At 35.1% G+C, this 23,699-nt stretch overlaps 1 protein-coding gene across 2 annotated transcripts; it reads right to left on the reverse strand.

The window, feature by feature from the left end:
* Positions 1–4,111: 4,111 nt before the first annotated feature.
* LOC111064511 (TBC1 domain family member 15) lies at positions 4,112–23,693 on the reverse strand. Of its 2 annotated transcripts, none has more exons than XM_022352261.2 (12): positions 23,297–23,693; positions 20,830–20,922; positions 19,950–20,070; positions 18,345–18,531; positions 15,027–15,217; positions 13,231–13,481; positions 11,978–12,176; positions 10,796–11,013; positions 7,883–8,080; positions 7,266–7,382; positions 6,009–6,356; positions 4,112–4,374 (listed from the first exon to the last, which is right to left on the reverse strand). In XM_022352261.2, the coding sequence occupies exons 1-11, from the start codon at positions 23,357–23,359 to the stop codon at positions 6,066–6,068; spliced, it is 1,929 nt and encodes a 642-aa protein (XP_022207953.2). In that variant the 5' UTR covers positions 23,360–23,693; the 3' UTR covers positions 4,112–4,374; positions 6,009–6,065. The 2 variants fall into 2 exon arrangements, with proteins under 2 accessions (XP_022207953.2, XP_039285627.1); XM_039429693.1 differs by lacking the exon at positions 23,297–23,693 and adding an exon at positions 22,211–22,335.
* Between the last annotated feature and the right edge of the window lie 6 nt (positions 23,694–23,699).

The raw sequence follows: 23,699 nt of genomic DNA on the forward strand, positions 1-23,699 counted from the left end.
AGCATAAGGCAATTTTAAAGCAAAAACCCTACCTATCCTAATAAAACATTATTAAATATGACCTAAATAAAACCTAACCCTCAACTCTTTCACTTTTGTTAAACGATAGACAAAGATAGCAACACCATTGCAAATCGTTCACTACCATTATAACGTGGACCTCACTATAAATACTCAAAGAATACTTTTGAATAACTATGTTATAACTGTGACTGTTGCTGGCCGTTACTCTGTTTCTGAGACAAAGAGAAGCTGCTATAAAAGCCGCGTAACAGATGAATTTCTCCCTAAAGAAAATTGCATCGTAATGCGCATGCTATGTTAAACCGCGCTATAGTGAGGTCCACGTTATAATGGTAGTGTACGATTGACAATACTGTTGCTATTGAAATACTGTTTTTTTTCTTCATTCTATCAAAATACATGAGTACACATACACAAGTCGTATAATTGATTAAAAATGTATTTTTGGAACAATTAAATAATTTTTCGACATTACCGTATGAGAAACACAAATTAAAATACCTGAAATGAATACCTAAAACAGTGGCGAGGCGTGACTTTTTGGCTCAGTCATCTCCAGGAACAATTCAGTTGAAAGTATGAATGAAAGCTACACCCCCTCCCCTACTTAAAAGATAATGTTTCATTTTGGAAGATTATTTATCGAGCAAGATGACATCTAGTATATAAGATAAGCTTGCTATACAAAATCCTAGAGTTGAAAAGTCTAGAACTTGTCTAAATCTCAAGCTCGGAAACTGGCCCTCAATAATTGATCAAAAAAATTGAGATGAAATTCTTTATTCTTTATTGATTCATACAACAAGTACATCATCAAAAATGACAGGGAGAGAAAAAATAAGGTAACCTTGTGCTATTCCTCTCCCAAATTTAGATAAGGTTACACATAGTCCAAAATAGGTTGAGTCTTGTAGTTGTTCACTAAATATTCAATTCTTAATTATTTTCACAAAGTACATTTTTAAATTTAGATGCTTCAAAACCAAACATAGAAGAAATAATAATCATTATCAATAACAAATCGCATACAAAATAATTATCGTACGTTTTGCAACACTGTCGCGGGCCAGTGGAACCGCAGAACATAGCGATGTTTTTGACCGTTTACTCCACCATCATTTACAGGGAGAGAAGAGCGATGATGCAGAAGAGTGGTGGTAACTAATGCTAAATAGCATTACTGGAATGGAATCACTTAATTTTGAGAATCACATTGAACGAATGGAGCTGATGATGCAGTAGTATACTTTATTCAAACTTTACGCGCTCGCAAAAAAACGTTTCTCTTTTGGTTTCTTCACCTTTTTTGTATTTATTTTGAATATTTTAAATTTAATAATATACACATTACATATCAATTTCTGTCCAGTCATCGGCGAATCCAGAGATGACCGGACGCCTCGCCTCTGACCTAAAAGTTGATAAATAACCATCCTATATAGACTTCATCCATGCTTCATTCAGCCTACACATAAAGGTTAGACCCACTCGTACCAGTATAAATAATATTGAAAGGTTATTTTAGAATTATTTACATTGAAATTACTTATTTAAAAGAGGATTTCTATTTTAATATTATTTTTAAAAGAAATTGAAATAGAATAACTACCAAATAACTTAATTTCTGTTGTTTTGAAATTCAGATTGTTGTATCACAGCTTTTTAAATTAGCCGCCATTTCAGGTTTGTATAGAAATATAAATCTGATCTCAGTTATGAAAGCAAACTTTTGAATCAAATTATGAAAAAAATATATTTTCTTGATTAATTTGACATTAAATTGATTATTTTATCAAGGAAATGATATTATTATTATTAGATCAAATTTAATGGGATGAATTGAGTAACAGCTGTGTACACTCAGTGTCAAAATGGAGAGACTTGGCAACGTTTATCTCCTATTTTTCTTCACTGCCATTATAACGTGGACCTCACTATAGGTCTGCGTTTTGTCAACTACAATGACCAAAATCCTTTTTTGAAATTCTAAAATCATCCAATAGTGATGTAAATACCCTACTTCTAGAATCACAGGTGCTCACTATTGCCATTTGAGCCCTTAAACCTAACCCTTAACCCAAGCTATAATAATAATACAGAATTTGAATAAAATCTTGAGATAACTCCAAGAACCTGCCAACAGAAAGCAATCTGCAATCCTGTAAGTTTTTATAATTTACTAGCAGGTAACCCATTCTCCAAAAGGTCTAATTAAAAATTTGACGTTTTAAAATCTTGAAGAATTTTAAAATAGGCCTTTAACAATCCTTGGTAATAAGAGTATATATACAAAATTGCAAGTTAATCATTCCAGTAGTTTAGACGTAATGACGTCTTTTGTGAATTTCCTATCACGTAAGTAAGCCGAATATTTTTCCTTTACTATATTATAGATTCTCAAAAACTTGTTAGGCTTGTTAAAATGACTATGAGCTCAGTCCAATGCCAGGTAAGAGTGCAGAATCTTCTATCAGACACATTTCAGTCCTACAATGGCCTAAGGCAGGGTGATGCTTTAGCATGTCTGCTTTTCAATGTCGCACTGGAGAAAGTAATAAGAGACTCCAAAATTGATACTAGAGGAATCCTGCTCAATAAGACAATTAAATTACTGGCTTATGCCGATGACATTGATATTGCAGCCAGATCAATCCCTTATATGATGGAGGCATTTCATAGCATGAGAGGAGCAGCAAATAGCATGGGACTGATTGTAAATGAGCAGAAAACAAAAATCATGGTCTCATCAAGGTCCAATGCTCAGAGAGAGAATGCTGCTCAGTCTGATCTGATAGCTGACTGTGGTCTGGAGATGGTTGATGAGTTCGTTTACCTTGGGTCTTCAGTTAACACAAAAAATGAAACAACAAAGGAGGTCAGGCGAAGAATTCTACTGGCAAATAGGACATACTTTGGTTTGGCCAAACATTTCAGATCAAGGAATTTGAGTCGAGAAACGAAAATAAGAATTTACCGCTCACTGATTCTGCCTGTGCTGACCTATGCCAGTGAGACATGGACTCTAACAAGACTGGATGAGAACATGATCAACATCTTTGAACGAAAGATTCTTCGCCGAATTTTTGGTGGTGTGCAAATTGATGGAGTGTGGTACAGAAGGAAGAATAAGGATCTTTATGATATGTACGGCCACACCAATGCAATGGCTCTCATCAGAGTAGGGAGGCTCAGGTGGGCCGGCCATGTTGAGAGAGCTGATGACTCATATCCGCCAAAAAGAATTATGAATTTTAAAATGGAAGGAAGAAGACACCCCGGCCGACCAAGACTGAGGTGGATGGACTCTGTAACTGAAGATGCAAGGAGGCTTGGTGTAAGAAATTGGAGACGAGCTGCCATGGACAGAGTGGAATGGAGGGGATTGCTAGAGGAGGCCAAGATCCGTTTTGGATTGTAGAGCCATGGATGATGATGATGATGATATTATAGATTCTTTTCCCAACAAAACCAGAGGTATGTGTGTAAAGTTCTACCTAAGATACCGGTACATATTGGGTGGAAACATAATAAAACAGCGGAGGTAGCATGAAGCCTGAATGTTGAAAATAAGGCATTTATTCAAATAGGTCAAAATAATACTCTTCCAATATGTGCGATACGGTACCATTCAAATATATGAATTATTTTCAACACTCTCAGACTTGAAGTTACTACCTTCGCCGCTCCACTATGTTCTCACACTCAGGGTGAAGGGTGAGCCCAGTCTATTTTTTTTCAAAACGATTCATATGTATTCTAAAAAAGTCCTCAACCACCTAAAGTTCTAGGTACCTTGCTAATTTACAATTTCCATTGATGTCATTTTTTGGGCTAAGCGTTATTGGAGAAAGCTATGGTGTGAAATAAATCTTACATGTGCCAATTATGTACATAAAAAACACCTTGGGAAGATGGGTTCCATTTACAACAATTGTAGTACCTTTCTGCAACCAAACCAAACTTGGTTAAGTCCATTCTTGATAAAATTCCAATTTCGCAGATGAAACCATCCAAGCTAATAGTTCACAGATATAGGCCTATAGTTTTGGTTAAATGATTAAAAGGTTGAAATAAGCAGTCGTTCCAATTCATGATATAATCAGTAATATTATTCCAATATAACATAATATGTGCTAATAATTATAATATCATACAAACTTTATAAAGGATACTGTAGTCAATAAAATTTCACACCTACATCTATTTACAACGATAAATGAGAACAGCGTTGTTATTACAAAGTCTTTCTAGATAAGTATCACCAATATTCTATTTACATAAAGAAAGTATTCTCTGATAGTGTGCAAATATGCTGTACAACTTGATCACTTAATAAGCTAGACTGGCCACCTGCAAAAATCAAACAGCATTAGTACAGAAGTGAATGAAACATTTAATCACCAGAAAATAGCAAATCTATGAAACAAAATGAAGACAGACATGTCTGGAAGCAATATCATTTTCAAGTATGGAATCTACATTACTCAGATGTGAGAATCCTCTTGATCAAAGCTAGGATAAAAGATGCATAGTAATATCATTTTCTTATCTAGATAAGCCAAGATCTTAGACCCTCATCTTCAAAACATGAAACAATATTACTATCAATAATTTATAACAATTATTGTTATGAATATAGTTTATCAACTAAAACAGTTAGCGCGAATTTGAGAGAGCAAACCATCTTCACACTCCGATCTCTCCAAATTATCTTATTCACGAGTCTCATTAGCTAAGAGTTATTTTATGCAGTTACATTTTTGCTTGTGTATTAACTTCTTAAAGCCGGCTCCAGACATGCGTAATTCGGCAAGCAGCAAATGTTCGGCGTTCGGCGAACTATTCTTCTGGCTATTTGCCGATTAACGAGCACACATCTACACACATGCATGGTTTCCCGAGCACTTGCTCGTTTTGGGAATAGCTAATATTCGTCAACTGAATGTTAATCTACCGTCAACATGGATCTCGATATTGAAGATGCTTTTCTTGCCTATCCTGCTTTTATAAATAAACCAAACTAACCCTATGTACCCCGGTAAATAACTGTATAGGACATGAACATTTTAACTTCGATTGATTAAAAATATTAGTAGAAATGTTTGAAACATTTAAAGAATTCAGGTTATAATTCAGTAACCTGGACGGAACTGGTTATTATCTAGTTTTCATCAAGATTTGAATTATTCATTAACTAGCAGGTAACCCGTGCTCCGCAAGGGTCTATTTTAAGAGTTTACAAACTGAAAACTTGAGCGAGTGGAATCTTGAAGAGCTTGAAATAGGCCTAGAACCATCTTCGGTTAATTATTATATGAAAAATTTCAAGTTAATTTCAGTCCAGTAGTTTAGGCGTGATGATGCGTCAAACATCATATTCCTATCCCGTACTTGTATAAGTCAGGTCTTTCCTTTATTATAATATAGATAAGTTCTTCAACTTGGTATTAACATTATAAAGTGACAGAACTCAAATCTTGTTTAGAAAGCTTCCTCAACTTAATGTCAACCTTACAAAATTGGACTGGTTATAAATTTAGTTACCAATTTTAACCATCTGTTTCGAAGAGGTAGTATCTTGTAGATTATAGTTCCTATATTAACATAATGGTACAGTATGTACATTTCATACGAACATTCGTCTACTACTTCAATGTGTGCAAAAGTTAGACACTGTCCGGAAAAACAATGAGCACGAATGTTCACTGCCGAATACCAAACATCCATCCACACTACTCGTGATTCGGGAAGTATGCTCGGTGTTCGCCGAATGCCGCATGTCTCGAGCCGGCTGAAACAACGAGCACGAATGTTTGCTGCTTGCCGAATAGACAAACATTCATCCACACGACTCGCAATTCGGCGATAATTTATATTATGCAGGTTTGGACTGAGTTTTATGTGACTGTTGAGTTTTGGACCACTCTGTACACAATTTATATTAGGTACCTAAAAAAGTAGTTTATTAAGAAAAGAACTCTCACCTTTTCAGTGGAAGTACATTCGATTATCGTTTGAAATGAAGTATTTGGTGGTTCTAGTTATAGATAGTGCTGGTCGATTCCCTTCTGGTAGAGTGCCTCCTCGTCGTCCTTCTCCTGGCCATCACCGTCGAGGCGGTGCTGATTGCTGATTGGCTGAGAGTCGTCGCACTCTGATGAGCTGCTGCTGCCTTCGGACTTCTCTTCCAGCTCGTCACCTGCCATGCCTAGCAGTTTTCTGATGGCCAGTGGCAGATGCTCCGGGCTCATGTGAGAGAACTGGTCATGCAACGCTTCTGCTGTACTCAGCGCCACGTCCAGGTCTATTTTCATCGATAGGTCGTTGATATGCTGTGCAAAAATATTAAATACATTTATATTCATGAATGTATCAGATCTATAAATGAACTAGAGCTTCTTGTAGACTGGGAATGTAGAAACAGAACGTTACTGGAGGCCAGTGATTTTCATAAGCAGTAAGAGCTATAAATGTAGCAGTCAATTTCAAACTTGAATTTAAAAAAAAAACACTTATGGAGTGAAAATGCACTTACATTGGTAGTTACGATCGTTTCGACCTGTTGTCGGTCTTCATCAGACTGTAGGAATTTACTCTAATGTCAAGGTTAAGATAGTGTCAGATAATGATAATGTCCGATAACCTTGACATTAGAGTAAATTCCTACAGTCTGATGATTACCAAAAACAGGTCGAAACGATCGTAACTACTAATGTAAGTACATTTTCACTCCATAAGTGTTTTTTAAAATTCAAGTTTAATTTTAATATTGAAAAAGTATGGATATGCAACAGAGTTATCAAGTCAATTTTAATGTATCAGAGTTATGAATGAACTAGAACTGAGACCAGAGCCTCTACAAAGAATGTGCTCTTTATTAGCAAGCACTCCACCAATGACAATTTATCTGTCTGTATGAAAATGTATTAAAAGTGGCACAATAGCAATGGTCAACAGTAACTTTTCTTCTCTTTATTCCCCATGTCTATAAGTCACTAACGGAACTATCTTTGTTGAATTATTTAACTTAAAATAGCAATGCTAGTTGAGGGAGGTAATAGAAGCAGCATTTCATGGAATGAAAGCATTCATTGTTTCAAAATGAGTCTTTTATAAAAGTAACGCTAATGTAATTCTCTGTAAAAATATTGATTCGGCTGCTACTGTAAAATGAAGATAAAAATGGTAATGAAGTACAAGAATGAATCAATCAACAATGGAACAACTGAATAATACATTACCTTCAGGATTTCAGTGAATCCATAACTGTTCTCTATCAAAATATTTTTTTCCATATCCAAAATAGCGAGGCTTATCAGAAGATGGAAATTGGGACACGGAAGATCAGTCCAAAGCACCTAAAATAATTAGAAGAAATTCAATAGAGAGGACTTACAAATTTTAGGAAATGCAGCTAGAAATTCGAAAAGCACTTCTATAGGTCGTTTTCACAAATACAAAATGAGCGGAAAGAGGGTCGTGCAGTGTAGCATCATAGTTCATTTACATTACCATAATAGTCTGTGGTACAGTATGTAGTTTATTCTTATATTTTTGATTTCATTTTGTGTTTAATCCAACTATGAAATCTACTCTAAATTGTACAAGATTTGTGCTATATTTGAGAGCAAGCTATTTTTACTTCTAGCATATAACATCAGCATCTGATTAATATTGATTTGCTATTTTTGACGTTCATTAGACAAAGCAAACAGCTCTTTTCTATTCCAACTTCGCAACATTGCCAAATTGTTTGTAGACTACGTAAAATATTTATTTTTATTGTGTATGTATTTTAGTTCCAGCTACGATGTTGCTATTCAGACACTAGAACATATTTGTGGTTAGGAGGACTGACCTCCCAGAGGGTCATGATTTGCTCGTTGCTGAACTCGCGCTTGAAGAGGACAAGCAGCCAGCGGAAGCAGAAGAACATGTTGGAGGAGTCGTGCTGCTCGAGGTAGGAGGCGAGCTCTCGATCGGCCGCGTGCACCAGGCCAAACAGGGCAGACAGCTGCGACTTCATGCCCGCCTGGTCCAGCTCAAAGTTCGTGCTCTACACACACAATCACAACATTAACATAAATATACGTGTTTAAAAGACACAGACTTTTGTATTTCTTGCTAATAACATGGTTAACTGGTAGAGTGGACATTACGTCCATCAAATTGAAAAGTAATTATGTTCTTTTCTATGATGTATTTTAAACACGATATTTTGTTGTTTTCAACACCGACATGCAATCAATTATTAATGAAAATTAACGATTTAGTATCAGCCTGACACCAGAAAGTACTCCAGTCAGTAAGTAAACTAAATCGTTTATTTTTATTGTTAACTGACTGTATGTCGATGTTAGAAACAAATTAGTGATTTGCATCAGTTCGGAATCGATCAAAAAACCATCATCTTTATGTATTTTTGTAATTGATGAATGGATAATAGTGTAGACCTTCAAACATTATCCATTTTTCAGTTTCTTTGTTTCGAAAAATATGAAATATACTCTTAGCTTTAGATCGAATAAGTACACCACACGCAGTGCTTAATTCAAAAAAACTGTTATGAAATACAGGGCCCGGCATAAAAACCTGACGACTTTTGAGGGATAATAACTATTGAGGGATAATAACTAAAGTGTGCTTCGTACAATTAAATCATAATATATCAAATTAAAAATCAAATTTTGCAATTTATAGTGAATTACATAGATTACTCACAAAGTTTTTTTATTTGTAGATTATATCATCCAAATGATTTCCATTATTTTTCACACACTCACTTAACCTAATTCTAAAATTTGCCATTGCTCGCTGAATCATCACTTGTGGAATTGCTTCAATTTCTCGTTGGATGACTTCCTTTAGTTCTGTAAATTATTGTCTACTCAATAACGGTAATTTTTTTATTCAAAAATCCCGAAAAATGAAAATGTTCCTCGTCACTTGAAAGAATAACGGTATCCCGGTGACATTTTCGAGAATGATCTTGCAAGCGGCTTTGCAATGTGGCCAATAATTTTAATTAAGTTGTTGCACTAACATTATCTTATACGGATGGAATTTTAGGTCGGAATGAAGAATTCGTCGTACACTTCGATCAGAAATGGCTAGCACAACAGCATGTTTCGCTGCTGAACATCGTAGAGACCGTGTAACAGCTACTCAGGCGGTTCGTTTTCGTCCTGTTGGTTTCGTTTTTAAAGCGGACAACGTGTTTCAGAAATTCTTTACCCACAACAAGATCGTATTCCTACTGGGAAAAGGCAGTGTCGAATTGAACTATTGAAATGTCTGCGACATAAACACTGTGTTACTGTGTAAAATAACTATAAACACTGTGTTACTGTGTAAAATAACTATAAACACTGTATTACTGTGTAAAATAACTGAGTCATTATTTTTTAAATAAGCTTCAATCACAATCGCTTGATGTTCACTTGACCACGACATACTGGCTACTTAAATGGCAAAAATAGACCTGTCGATGTACAACATTCCCGCCTTTTCAATGACAGTGGTTCAAACATAACAAAATTACTACAAAATCGTCAGATTAAAATGCCGGTCCCTGTATACTCCTAGCTTTAGATAAAATAAGTACACCACGCGCATTGCTTCATTCAAAAAAACTGTCAAGACTTAAATTGAATTGGATTCTACAGCGACATTCACATTATAAAATTAGCTTCTGATTACCATTGGTTTGCTATACTTGTCTGTCATTAGACAAGTTATTTTTTCATGATTATTAGATTATCTATATATATAAAAGCGAAATGGCACTCACTGACTGACTGACTGACTGACTGACTGACTGACTGACTCACTCACTCACTCACTCACTCACTCACTCACTCACTCACTCGCAGAACTAAAAATCTACCGGACCAAAAACGTTCAAATTTGGTAGGTATGTTCAGTTGGCCCTTTAGAGGCGCACTAAGAAATCTGTTGGCAATATTTTAACTCTAAGGGTTGTTTTTAAGGGTTTAAAGTTCGTCTTTTAGCATGTATTATCTATATCATATATTATGTATTGAATTCTTCTTCTCCCAATCTCGTAATTATAATTGAAATTTCCGTATCATATGTTACTATAGAACTATAATCTAGATAGAGTACCTCTTCGAAACAGTTGTTAACTGGCAACTAAATTAATAATTTTGTCAGGTTGATATTAAGTTGAGTTGACTTTGTTAGGTTGGCACCAAGTTGAAGATTTGAATGCATTTATCGCGGAAAAATTGATTGGGCACTGCTACTTCAATCCTGGGAATATTATATTACAAGCCGTCAGGCTCGCTTCGCTCGCCATATCCGTTTAGCCAGACGTTTAGTCTGGACCCCCGACTGGATTGTCCTAACATATAATAAAATTCTCAAATGAAAAATGCAGGCGAGCGAAGCGAGCCTGCTGATCTCATTCTTGGACGATCCAGTCGGGGCGGAGCCCCCTGGCTAGACGTATATGGCGAGCGAAGCGAGCCTGACGGCTAGTAAAAATATATTTTCTTGACAAGTAAAATATTTTTGATTCAACTATTTACTAGGTCAGATTTACCGGGATAATTTGAATCACACCTATTATTATAATAGGTAGTGGAGAAAGAAATTGGCAAATATGCCACCCTATCATTTCCAATGAATTTATAACGTGAATCTCACTATGGGTTAAATTGCAAGTTCATGAAAGTATGCTTCCAGAAATATGAACTCATCTATATTTGTCTAATGATAAGTCATAAATGTTGATTGTGGGAATACTTACAACCCTGTTCATGAATCCGACAAAGCACCAGAATGCGTCGACCTCATTGGACATGACGACGAGGATGGGAGACAGCAGGTCGCTCATGCCCTGCACATAACCCAGGTCGAAGTTGTACATCACATACGTCATCAGAATGTCATTCAGCACTTTCAAGTTCGCATTTCCATCACCAGCGAAGAACTCCATTGTTCTGTCAGTTCGGTTCACGTCTTTCTCTGGAACGATATTGGGAGTCTTCAGTTATTAATTCACATAATGGAAATTTAATATCGCAACTAATGATGAATAATGGCTTAAGCTGGATTACCAACTATCAGTATCAGTGTATGTGTCTATTTTGATCAGCATAAATGAAAATAATATGATAAATTCAAGAGTTTCAGTTTAATAGGAAGTAATGTGACAAGTAAAGTAAAATGAGAAAAATATGAAAATCAGACTAAGATAATAGATACAGGGGAATACTTGAGATATGTAGGAAAACGGAGTTGAGCATTTTGCGTTCCATATGACAGAAATGTGACAAGTTAGCATACATTTTTTATTGATGCATTCCATTTTTATTTATTTTTATAAAAATTAAGTTTAATTTCACGAATCATCTACAGACACTTTCATTTTTTTAATACAATTTTTGGGAAATAAGTTTAAGAAAATTAAAAACAAATTACAAGGTTTTAAAATGTAATTTGTAACAAATTCGTGGATGTTGGAACATTGTCCCAAAATATCAAGAGTTTCAAGAAACCCAATCACATCGCAGTATTGTAATAATTGAATTTCTTGAATAACGTTGTGATGCTCTATTATCGTTCAATTATTCGAAAGTTTATTGAAAATTAACTTTCATTTGAACAAGAATAATCAAGAATCCTGATGATCATCTGCAACTAATACTCTTAATACATTTTCTCACTGGTCAAAAACATAAGGCTCACGAAGCTTCACTATAATTGGAAACAGTAGCTGATTAATGGATATTAAAACTTATGAGAGCCGAATTAATTAATGAAGCTCAATGCACGGAATTTGTGTAGAGCTTATGATATTCCCAACCTAGACAAAAGGAGCAATTTTTATCACTTTTTTCAATATTTCAATTAAGATGGAACTTTGAACATCACAAATATGGGTTAACACACAATTAAAGTGGTGTAAGAATCAAAAAATATGAATTACCAATGAGACTCTTCCTCTCCCTGAAATCTGCAAACCTCTCCTCCTGTTCGTTTGTCATAGTCGTCCACTGGTTTTTCATCTGGAAGTACTCGGTTCTTCTTTTCTTCTGCAGCTCATTGATGTCTTCAGTGGTCGCGTCCCATGGGTAGTAGCCGAGAAGGTATTTCCACACAACAAACCTCAGAGGATGAGTGACACCCTGAAAGAGGTCAACAATCGTTCAATCGACTTCAACTTTGTTCTCAAAAGTATGTTTTTCTGCAATTTAGCGTGTAGTGTATGTTGATATTTTATAATCACCGACGATTAATGATATTTCATCCAATACAACAAAAACAATAAATTAATTGTATGGGAGATGTTGCGATATTTCTCCGTGATAAAAATGAAAATACATTGATGTTGTCAATACCACTATATATTCGGAAACACTCTACATAATCAGTAGGTACACAGGTTTCACGGTAAAACCTGGATACTGATAATGTACATGTTAAATGCTTTCATTTATATTGACAACATCAATGTATTTTTTTCTTTTCAATTTGGACAACATATTCGATTACCTTATTTCTGATAATGTATGGTATTGGAATTAAATTTTGATTTTAATATAAGTGCAGAATCGAAAGCAATTCGATTTATAATTGCATCCTAAACATATGCTAATCAGACAGAGGATGAGTCAAAAAAGAGCAACCTTGGGAAGGTTATCAACACATATCGCAATCACATTGATAAAATACAGTAATTATACAATAGTCACATAAAATATATTTCTTAAAAACGTAATCAGTACCGATATGAAAGGGCCTGGGTTGAATCAAAGACAAGGAACAATATATTAAAAACCAAAGCAAGCTGGAACTTGTGAAATACAATGTCATTGGTAGTCATCGATCATTTTCAGTAAAGGTAGAGAATCAGTAAAGCAATAGTTTTCAGGGAGCACCTGTTCTGATCAAATTCAGGGCCTCTGACATGACCTAACGTCTGTTATAGGCAGCTAATTCAGTAACTTCAGACCGATAGTTTGAAGTGCCGAAACACGGATATATCCGATTTGTATATATTCGTATATATTTTTATATTCGGATTTGCCATCCGAAACACGGATGTATCTTTGTATCTTTGATATTGGTTGGTCAAATATCTATGAATACTGATATATATTTATACTGAATATATAAATGACAGTGTAATGAGACCCTATCAGAATGTTTGCACTAGAATCGAGAATATATGTGACTTACGCCCTTGAATACGATGCGCTTAATGTTGTCGGGATCTTTGATGCGACCATCGGCGTCTTTGGCCATTGACCACTGGTCGACGGAGAGGGGGGCGCCGCGACGCACAATGGGCCGTGGCGGAAGGCGGGGCGCGGGGGGCGCCAGGGGGGAGCTGACCACGTGGTAACCGTCGATCTCGGGCGACTCGTGCAGACTATTCACGAGTTCGGCCGCCATCTCTTCTGGTGGCCGAGTGTCCGGTGCACGGTACACTACCAACACATCAAATAAATTGTTTTTTATTGTAATTGACCTTTAAAAATAAATAGAACACGACAAATAATTTGCAGTTTCATTCAACAGACACATTACTTCGTTAGCACCCATGGCTCTCAGTTTGATAAGTAATGTAATAGTTATTTAGGCATCTAGCGAGGTGCTTCCCCTTTTAGGGCCAAGCCACACAGAGCGTTTTTTGACTTTTTTCAGGCGAATCGGCATAATAGAAAGCTCTCCGAATGGCTGATAATCATCTAATTCCTGAACACCAATCCAATCAACCAGTAGAAGAGCTTCCTGCCCTGCCTACTCGTCTGAAAACGCCCGTAAAAAACTCTTCGAGTGGCTTGGCTCTAATTGTCTGCCCGGCGAGGCAAAAGAAGAACCCCATTAGTTCTTACGAGAGTGATTAAACATTGACAGAATGATCGGCAGAACCATTTGAAACACAGTGAAATTAAATGCTTCTGTCGTTTATTAAAGGCTTATCAAAAGCAATGCTATAACTTCACTTTTTATTACTTACTCCCAGGGACATCTATGTCCAATTCGACATTTGGCTGCACCAAAAAAAGCTTCTGGGGCACAGTTGCACCAAAGCCGATTAAATTTTAACCGTGATTACTTCAACAAGAATCAATCAGAGAAGGCTTTTCCGAAAAGAAGGCTTCTCTGATTGGTTCTCGTGAAATTAAACACTATTAAAATTTAACTGGCTTTTGTGCAACCGGAACTACCATTACCTTTGATAGCTCCAAACCTCTCCATATCGGACTTATTTTGTTGCCACCATCTCTGTCTGAGTCTTCCAATCTTTGTTAGCCATTTTGAATTGAAAGAAGTACATTTTTCTAAAGAGTAGAATAGACTGGTTTGGTTCTTGTTTTCAGACAACCACGAGTCAGCTGATTTAGCAGCTCAAAACCGTATTCATTTTATTTGATACAATACCTTTAGTGTGTGATGCTACAACTACAACAGTATGCAATAGATAATATGATAATAGGTAATAAACTAATAAGATAATAGATCATATTATGACGTTTATCAATAGAATAGTATGTAATAGTTATCTAGGCATCTAGTAAGTGCCAAGCGTTTCTTATATTGCCAGCAGACAAAAAAGACATACACATACAAATTACTTCATAAGTACGATGTCTGATGAGTGATATAATAGTTATTCATGCATCTAGGCAGGGATTAACGTGAAACTGTTTATTCCTGAAGAGAATAGTAGTTTAGTAGTAGTAAGTTGTAGTAAAGGTAAATGAAACTAATTAACCCTCACAAACCTTTACAAAAAGAGTTTAATAGAGATGATAATGGTGGATCAACCGAAACTCATATCTCAATTCTTGAATAAATAAGTGACGATTCATGTTTGACAATTTCAAGTTGTTTTTTTGAAGACATACTTTGGGTTAGTAGAGATATTGCTGTAATACTAAACTCTTTCCCCTCACAAACATGTGCCGCCAATAAAATATATCGTATTTTTTCAGAGAAAAAAGTATTTTAAAAAATCATTAACTTACGAATGGTATCGGTGAGTTTGGAGAATGTCTCGAGCGTGGTCTCATAGGGCCGGTGCTTGAGGTTGCTGACGAACTTCCAGACGGCGTCGCTTGGGTTGTCGGGGAACAGGTCGAGCTCCGCAAAAGACTTCGTCAGCGGCTGTGAGTCAATATTCTGGCTCACAACTATGAAGAAGTTCTTTTTGTGGCTTCTGTGCACAACAGTAAAATAGTATCATTTCTCAATTAATCATTTATTGGATCACTAGCCATCAGGCTCGCTTCGCTCGTCATATCCGTCTAGCAAGACTAATGACCAACCCCCGACTGGATCGTCCAAAAATGAGATCAGCGGGCTCGCTTCGCTCGCCTGCATGTAGACCTCAGCGGAACCTCTGTACCGAATTTGAACGTATTATGTCAATTTGATCTCGAAAAACACCTGTTAATATATCGGCGTATCTTTGGCAAACAAAATTCTTCCACCTCAGCTAAACCTGTGTACTGAATTTTTTTTAATATATTTCCATCAATTATTGAAAAAGGTGAGCAAACGCAGAAAAGCGGAGAAAACGCTAATTTTGGCTAACTGGATAAATTGGTATTTAGGAGGTCCTGGATAAATGCATTTCAATCTTCAACTTGGTTCCAACCTAACAAAGTCAACTCAACTTAATGTCAACCTGACAAAATTTTTAATTTAGTTACCAGAACAACTGTTTCGAAGAGGTACTCTCTCTAGATTATAGTTCTATATTATCATATGGTATGGACATTTAAATAAAATTACAATTTTAAGATATTGGAATGAGAAGAATATACATGCTAAAAGAACTTTAAACCCTTAAAAACCACCCTTAGAGTTAAAATATCGCTAAAAGATTTCTTAGTGCGCATCTAAAGGGCCAACTGAACATACCTACCAAATTTTCGCTTTTATATATATAGATAGATGAACAATAATTATAGGCTACTTATATAAGAAGAAAAACATGTTTATGCCAAAATGTCCCTTTTCAAATCTGTTCACACAATATTATACTACGGTCCAAATCAAAAATTAGGCTTAAATCATCAGTGTGTGACCACTAGTCTTCGATACTGGCAAGAGTCATGGGACTTGATAAACAACAAATTTCTCTTTCTGTTTCACTTATAATTTATAAGTGAACCCCTCTCTTTTAAATCATGTTTAAAAAAAAACAAAAGAACTCTGCAATTTGATTGAAAATAATTTAACTTCGGATGTTTACCATTTAAACGTTTCTAAAAATGATTACGGTCAGAGTTTAACAATACGATTCAACTTCTATTAACACATTTGTTGGGATATGTTCAACCCTTGCTGCATCAATCGAACTCATGATGCCACTCATCTGGCATTGCTGGTACTGATGAAGAAAAAGATAATTCAAATATAAATATATAGGGGCTTGGATCGGATAGTTGGATGACAAATTATCCAAGAAATTACTGTTTTACACTTCAGCGACCATATTTACCATAGGTAAGGTTTTCGCTCGCATGGAAATATATGTGCCATAGTTGGACACATGCAATAGCATAGCCACCTCTAATACAAGGCCCTGGCCTACGATATTGCAACGTCGCAGCGTAGGCCTAGAATCTAATACATGATTGGTGAAAAAGATCAGCTGGTATTTTTGAAAATCTTTTTTCCTCCACCTACTGTCTAAAGTACTTACTTTACTCCCTGAAACATAATACTAAAGTGTCACTTTTTCGTTCTCAGTAAAAAACAGAAAAACTCCCTAGGGAGGAAAAGTGACTCCATTTAAATAACATGGGAAGCATCTCTATTTTTAAACTTACATTGTAATAGGTTAGAAGGTCTAAGCTCAGATGAGAAAGCATAATAGAGGTGTCTGTCGTTGAGTCAACTGAATTCAATACCACAACCAAAGATTTGAAATATATGTTAGTATGATATTATATTCTTAATATTAGTAGACGATAAAAATTTATACAATTTTAAAAATATGTTATTCTATTCAAAATACCAGCCAACAAATATTTTTGATCTGCAATTCAAATCTGAACCGCGTGATCTGGAGTCAGCCATTTTTGGTAGACGCCCAGCTGATATAATTGTTACAACTTTTGCCGATAGATAGCGCAATAGACAGTGCCAATCAGACGACCGGTTTTTGGGTTTCAGATTTTAGGTTATGTTGTTAGGAAACATTGTCACCAATACATAAGTTATTAAAATATTATTTGCAGTTTCTATAAAAAAATGTAGATGGAGGAAAACTTTTGTGTACATCACGAGCGAAAAATATGTTTTCTCCCTCAGGAAAATTGTTGCCCTCGGCTTCGCCTCGAGCTTCAAACTTTTTCCCACAGGGAGAAAAAGTCGTACTTTTCACTCTAGATATACAAATAACTATTATGTATTAGATTCTAGGCCTACACTGCGACGTTGCAATATCGTAGGCCGGGGCCTTGTATTAGAGATGGCTATGGCAATAGTCATGTTCCAAGCACTGTTGTTATATATTATCAGGAGCACAGCTATGATGCATTTCAATAGGTTTACTTTGAGAGCTGGTCCCAGGGTAAAGTATAATTACTTTGGATTGCGATTTTTTTTCATTGTGTAGGAAAACACAAAAAAAACTCCGGTCCATAAAGTTGACAAATTTGTAGCCGGTCGTTAAAGTGCTCAAGTAACTCAATAATTGATTGGATAGTTTTCCCTGAGGTTGAAGCTTAACATAAGCTACACAATTGTGCGTGGATAATGGGAATATAATGTGTGATCATGAGATGATGATTAGGAGATTCTATTGTTATAGTGGAGACTGACTCACTACAAACTGAGATCATTCATTGAATAGGAAGTATCAATTTCATTTATAAAAAAATTGCAAACCGTTTGAAGTAAGTAACAGCATGATGCAGTTTACAAGCGATGTGAGACGTTTCCATCATTTGAGAAATGCAAACAATGTTACTAACTTGAATATTTTTCAATAAAACCTCATTTCTTACATGCATTTAGAACACCAATAGATTAATGGTACTTCAATTTTGAGGAACATTTGGCTATAAGGTGAGGGGAAATTCAAGTTGAATCATTTAAAGCCCTACAATATTAGTAACGAACTACTGAGAACTGAATCTCGTCAAAAACCTTTTAAGACGTAAAAATCAACTGGAACATTTTTCAAATAGTTAAAGGTCAATTTACATCATGTTTTAAATTGCTTTATTTGTATTATAAATACAATTAATAGTAATTCATACAGAGAATCTAGAAAAAAATGGTAAGAAACGATAATAATATCGGCATATTTTTGTGCCATTTAGACTTACTTCCTCGTTTTGAAGCAGTCTCTCAAAACGCCTGTCAATCCATGCAGACTACCATACTGGAAGAAAAATATGTGAGAAGAACCATCCTTCAGCATCAAGGTCACTTGTCTCTTCTTCCTTTTCACCAGATAGCTTTTGATTTCATGAAGTTCTATGATTAGTGGATGGGCTTTGAACTCGAAGCCACCTTCAAAAAAATAGAAACACCTTAAATCATCATTCACTGGGTTTGAGAGTAGTAAATTCGTATGGCTTTTGTTGGTGGGGAGTCCCTTGCGGGAAGGTCCCACCGCCTGAATATATAATTCAAGTCGTCAATGGGCCTTACGACTGTCATACTTCAGCCGGGACCGACAGTTTAACGTGCCCATCCGATAACACGGGAGTGATCTGGTTAAAAACTTTTGGTATTGGGAGGGTTTGAACGCGGGATATCTATGCTGCTACGCAGGCACTCTATACACTAGACCACGGATCACTCCGTGGATCTCTATCCACTGGGTTAGAAAGAATCAACTGAATACGAGTGAATATTATTGTTAATGAGACAATTGCGGTTTGGTAAGATGATTAAATTATTCAAGACATACAAATTCTAGTTTTATTAGAAATCATATACAGTATCCATGCTCTATAAATATTTCAATTCAATAGTACCTTCAGGGCGTTTCAAAATGTTCTCCGGGGTTACGAAAATTTACTACAGGAAGACTATTCCACTTACCTAAATGAAAGTAGTACGTGCAGATGCGGGGATTCAAACAGTTTTTTTAACATAAATAAATATTCAATGTGTACTCCTTTGGTGGCATGGCATACGTCAACACGGAAGTCTAGCTCTTGCCAAACACGCCCTAAAATTTATCTTTCGCTAGAGTTGACCGCATTGATTATGCGATCCTTCAGCTCAGCGATATTTGATTCAATTCAATTTCATTTATTGCCAATTAGAATATTCAAAACATATTACGATATCGTTCGGCATTGGTGGGATGAAGACCTTGTCTATCTCCAGAGAAAGATGTCACATGGCGTGAGATCTGGTGGTCTTGGTGGCCACAGCAAAAGTTGTTGATCTTCCTCTGACGCGCGTCTGAGGTTGATGGACGACCAGTTGATTTCCGCTTGCACAAGCAACCAGTTTCGCTGAATTGTTCGTACCATGCACGAACTGAATTGCCACTTGGTGGATCCTTATGCAATTTCAACCGAAACGCACGTTGCGCAGTAATTACCGATTTTGACGAGTGAAATTCTAAGACAGAAAAGGACTTCTCGCTTCCCATGGCAGCCATTTTCTCTATTGTCTACACCTAGCGGGCAAACGGTCAACTAACTGCACAGTATAATGTGGAAAAAACTCTTCTATTTAAAAACAAAAGAGAATTGGTTTTTCGTACAGTACTTGTTTCATTATTGTAAGTGGAATAGTTTATTTAATGAATTTTCGTAGCCCCGAAGGACATTTTGAAAGGTTCTGTATATTCATATAATTATAATAACACTAGTCACTCAGTATCGTGATCAACAGGAGAGAAGAATCAGCCTCAATTTAATTGAATTTAAGAATTAATATCAAAGGTAAGAGTCCCAAAATATATCTACCACTGTAGGTACGAGCCCTCTTGTGATCGACTTGTGTGACAAACGCCCAGTCTTCTTGCTCTTGGTACTCGGAAATTTCCGATATGTCAATCGGTTTCCATTCAAACCTCTTTCCAGTGCTCTGAAGCAAAAATCACAAAATATCCGTAAAACTGCATGTTTACCGTATATTAAATCTCTTGATGAAACAGCTTGAAGTTTAGTCAGTTTTTAAATCCAAATTGTAGAACATAACAATCAAATTAATCAATTTTGGAATCCATCACAAACTGCTATTATCAATTTACTTATAGTACACTAAATTGATAAAAGTATCAGTGCTTATTATCAATAGCAAATTTAATGTTATTAAATTTATTATAAAATCATTAACATCTGTTAGTCGTTGATAATTTAGTATATTACAATAATAACAAGTACGCAAACAAATCTTGACGCATAGAAAAGATGGAGCAATGATAGGTAGTTTTAATTTAAACTACATGAATTGCATTTTTCAAATCAAATTAAATTTTCAACATATTGGGTTCAGATTATGTTATTAGTTGTACAGTACTTTATTTTGATTCTTTATTCTTGGAATTAATTAGAAGAAGGCCGAGTGGTGTTGAACTATTGCACCAACATTTATTTTCAACCTAATGAAACCACATCATTTTGTCATTCAAATATCGACAGATAGTCATTTGATTGAAGTTGTAAATAATTTCCTACTTACATACTAAAGTAATTTCGAGTTCTGAGAAATCATTTTCAACAATGGTGGAGAACGGTTAGCTAAATGTAATCTTGATAAGGAAAAACTACTTGTTTGATTGGATTTTATTATAAATATAATCAAACAGTTTGTTGGACATTCACCACTATTGAAAATACTCACGTATTGCACAAGGGCCAGTTCCCCCGTTCGGTTTCCTTCATCTTCTGCATTTATTGTGTGCTTGAGAATAACACCATGTTGGTAGAAATAGATCTGAAATATGAAATAAGAATCAACTTCTCAAAATTATAGAAAAGAGATCTTATTATACATTTGTTTTACATAGAATGTATTGAAAAGCCCCATCAATTTGTAATGATTACCATCGTAATACAAAATTTCTATGAACTTTATTGTTTATATTTATTTAGCTACATGACTGGATTAAAAATTGGTGTAAATAGCTTCAAATTTTTTAGAAAAATTTTATTCATAATATGGTACAGTAAACCTTTTTGAAACATGATATTTATTGAACTTTGGTAAATTAACAATATTTGTGCTGAGCTTATTATCACTGATAGACAAATGTATTTGTTTTGTCTATGCTATTGTTTTCTCGATCATTGTATGATTTGTGGATTGTTTTGATGAGAATAAAGGTATCCAAACTTCAATGAATAAAACTTAATATAGTCATCAGGACGGCCATAACGTTTTCTACATTTTTCAAAATTCCTTCATTTTGTTTCGATGAATAATGAATTTGATTCAACACAATTAATAAAGGTGAAAACTCAAATAAACTGGTTTCCATTGCACTCAAACTCTGGAAATGGTAAATAAAATAATATGAAATGTCAATAAGAAAAAAGTTTTATTGATCAATCAATGGCAATTTTTTTCATTTATCGGAGGAAGTCAAATTTACATTGAACTTTGACAATGTCGCAGCATTGTTTGAAAACATTGCGATTAGATAAGACACACTCAACTACAGTTCTATAGTGAAGAGGGAAATATTGATGCTCATTTAATATTTCATTGAAAATTGAAGCTTTCAAGACGTTTCTAAAAATGCTGATAAGGCTAGAACGAAAAAAATTAAGGAATGTAAATAAAATTTGGCAAGTTTATAGATCTGCAAAGCTCCTCTAATTTGATAGAGTCTCAGTCCTGATTATTCTTTATTAGCCTCTAGATATACGTTTATTAAAATTTGAAACGATACTGACTAAAATAGAATTTACAAAAAAAAAAATTAAGTTTAATCATTCAAGACAAGTAATGCCAGCAACAAAAAGATTACAAAATATCAATAAAATCGGCAGAAATCCAAATCAAACATCCGTTACCCTTCTTGGATTTGGCAAGTTTACATGGGAGCAACATATTCTGGAATGTTTAAGAAGATGTAATAAGTAATATACCTATTCAAAAAATTGTGAGGGCTTCTGAGAAAAGTGCATTTGTTGCTACATTTATTTATTTGATAGAACAAACAAATAGTATATAAAAAATACTATGTGTTATTACAAATAGCAATAATGCTCATTATTACCAGGCCATTTTTGGAGATTGGGGATTGACACAGTGAATGAAGCAAGTGTACTCCTTAAAACACTCGAAGGAGCACAAATTTGAATGTGCCTCGCTGTCGTCTGTCAAGAGTGAGGAAGTGTTCCCTAGTGCTGACATAGAAAATGTTGACCATTTGCCGGTGAGAAAGCATCCATTGAGTGTTTTCAAGACGTGTTTGTCAAGGTGTAAAAAATAAATGACTTCTTTAATACGAATACTATGCCATCTTATGATCATGTTAGTGTGTAGTCTATTGGCTACTTTGATGACCATTTTTTTAATGAATCTCTGTTATTTATGGTTTCTAGTAGGCTATTACGCAATTATCTCAGGAATGCGCTGGCCAACAATTAAATATTGCAAATTATATACAATAAAGTACCTAAACTTTTTTTGATCCGGAAAAATTTAGCAGAATGATTATATAGAACCAAGAAAATATGGGCTACCTGCATGTACGTAACCTTATGTCATAACAAATTGCAATTGATCAGAATGACATTATTTTAGCGGCAATTGGCGGCAGTGATTCTTCAAATATAAATACGGTACTTGACAAACTTTTCTATACCTACCTATAAAAATTATGAGAGTTTTAAGAATTCAAGAATAGAAAAAGTATTTGCTAGTAGGCTGAAATGATTCTATGGTAAAAATAAGACTATAATTGCCGTAATATTACAGGAACAGAAAACTGTAACTAAACTGCAGCTGACAGTTGTTTTACGTGCTTATCAAGTTTTGGTGCAAAGCAACAGGGAAGCAACGTTTTTGTTAGTAAATTGTCCTTATTTTTCAAGTGAGTCATATCTCTATTCCGTAGAGAGAATTTCACAATGATTGCAATTTTATTATGTTATATAATTATTTAATGCTTTATTGTATGAATTGCTACGGCAATGCAATAAGCTCAACGATACCTAATTGAATAAAGCAAATATTTATTGACATTTTATTTGTTTTCAGACAAAAGCTAAACTAAAACTGAAGCACTGATACATTTTTTGAACGGTTAGGAATAAGTTACGGTAGCTTCAAATTTTAAAATTGTAGGTCTATACAATACCTGACCATGTTCAGAGCATTCTTCTCCCTTCTTGTTAGGACCTGTCGATGACAATTGAGACATTGTTCTAGAGATTACTTAAGGTAATAATTTAATAAATCAAATGACACTTGCACTACAGTCTACATAATTTATTTGTTTTTATGTATTTCGCAGTTTTATTATACTTTAGCCTTGAAATTACGTTCACTAATAACTTTGAAATAAAACTAATTTGTCACTTTACATTTACTTTTTTACAAAAACTGTTAGGATATATTCTGTAATACGCCATCCATTCCTGTAATCTATTTGAACACACACTGTATTTTCTTTTGTATTATTTATCCAAGCCCTGAATGAAGAATCTCTGTTCTCTGTTGACGTCTTCCTTGCCTCCCTCCATTAATTTCTTTCATCAGCT

Source organism: Nilaparvata lugens, chromosome 5, assembly GCF_014356525.2.
Source record: "Nilaparvata lugens isolate BPH chromosome 5, ASM1435652v1, whole genome shotgun sequence".
In the NCBI taxonomy this organism is placed as follows: domain Eukaryota; kingdom Metazoa; phylum Arthropoda; class Insecta; order Hemiptera; family Delphacidae; genus Nilaparvata; species Nilaparvata lugens.

Excerpts from the sequence above, each read along its gene's own strand:
- LOC111064511 (XM_022352261.2), bottom strand. The coding sequence starts at position 23,359 with ATGTCTCAATTGTCATCGACAGGTCCTAACAAGAAGGGAGAAGAATGC. Across the intron at positions 11,014-11,977 it reads GGAGAGGAAGAGTCTCATTG|AGAAAGACGTGAACCGAACT; the intron begins GTAATTCATATT and ends ATATCGTTCCAG. Across the intron at positions 8,081-10,795 it reads TCGGATTCATGAACAGGGTT|AGCACGAACTTTGAGCTGGA; the intron begins GTAAGTATTCCC and ends TTGTGTGTGTAG.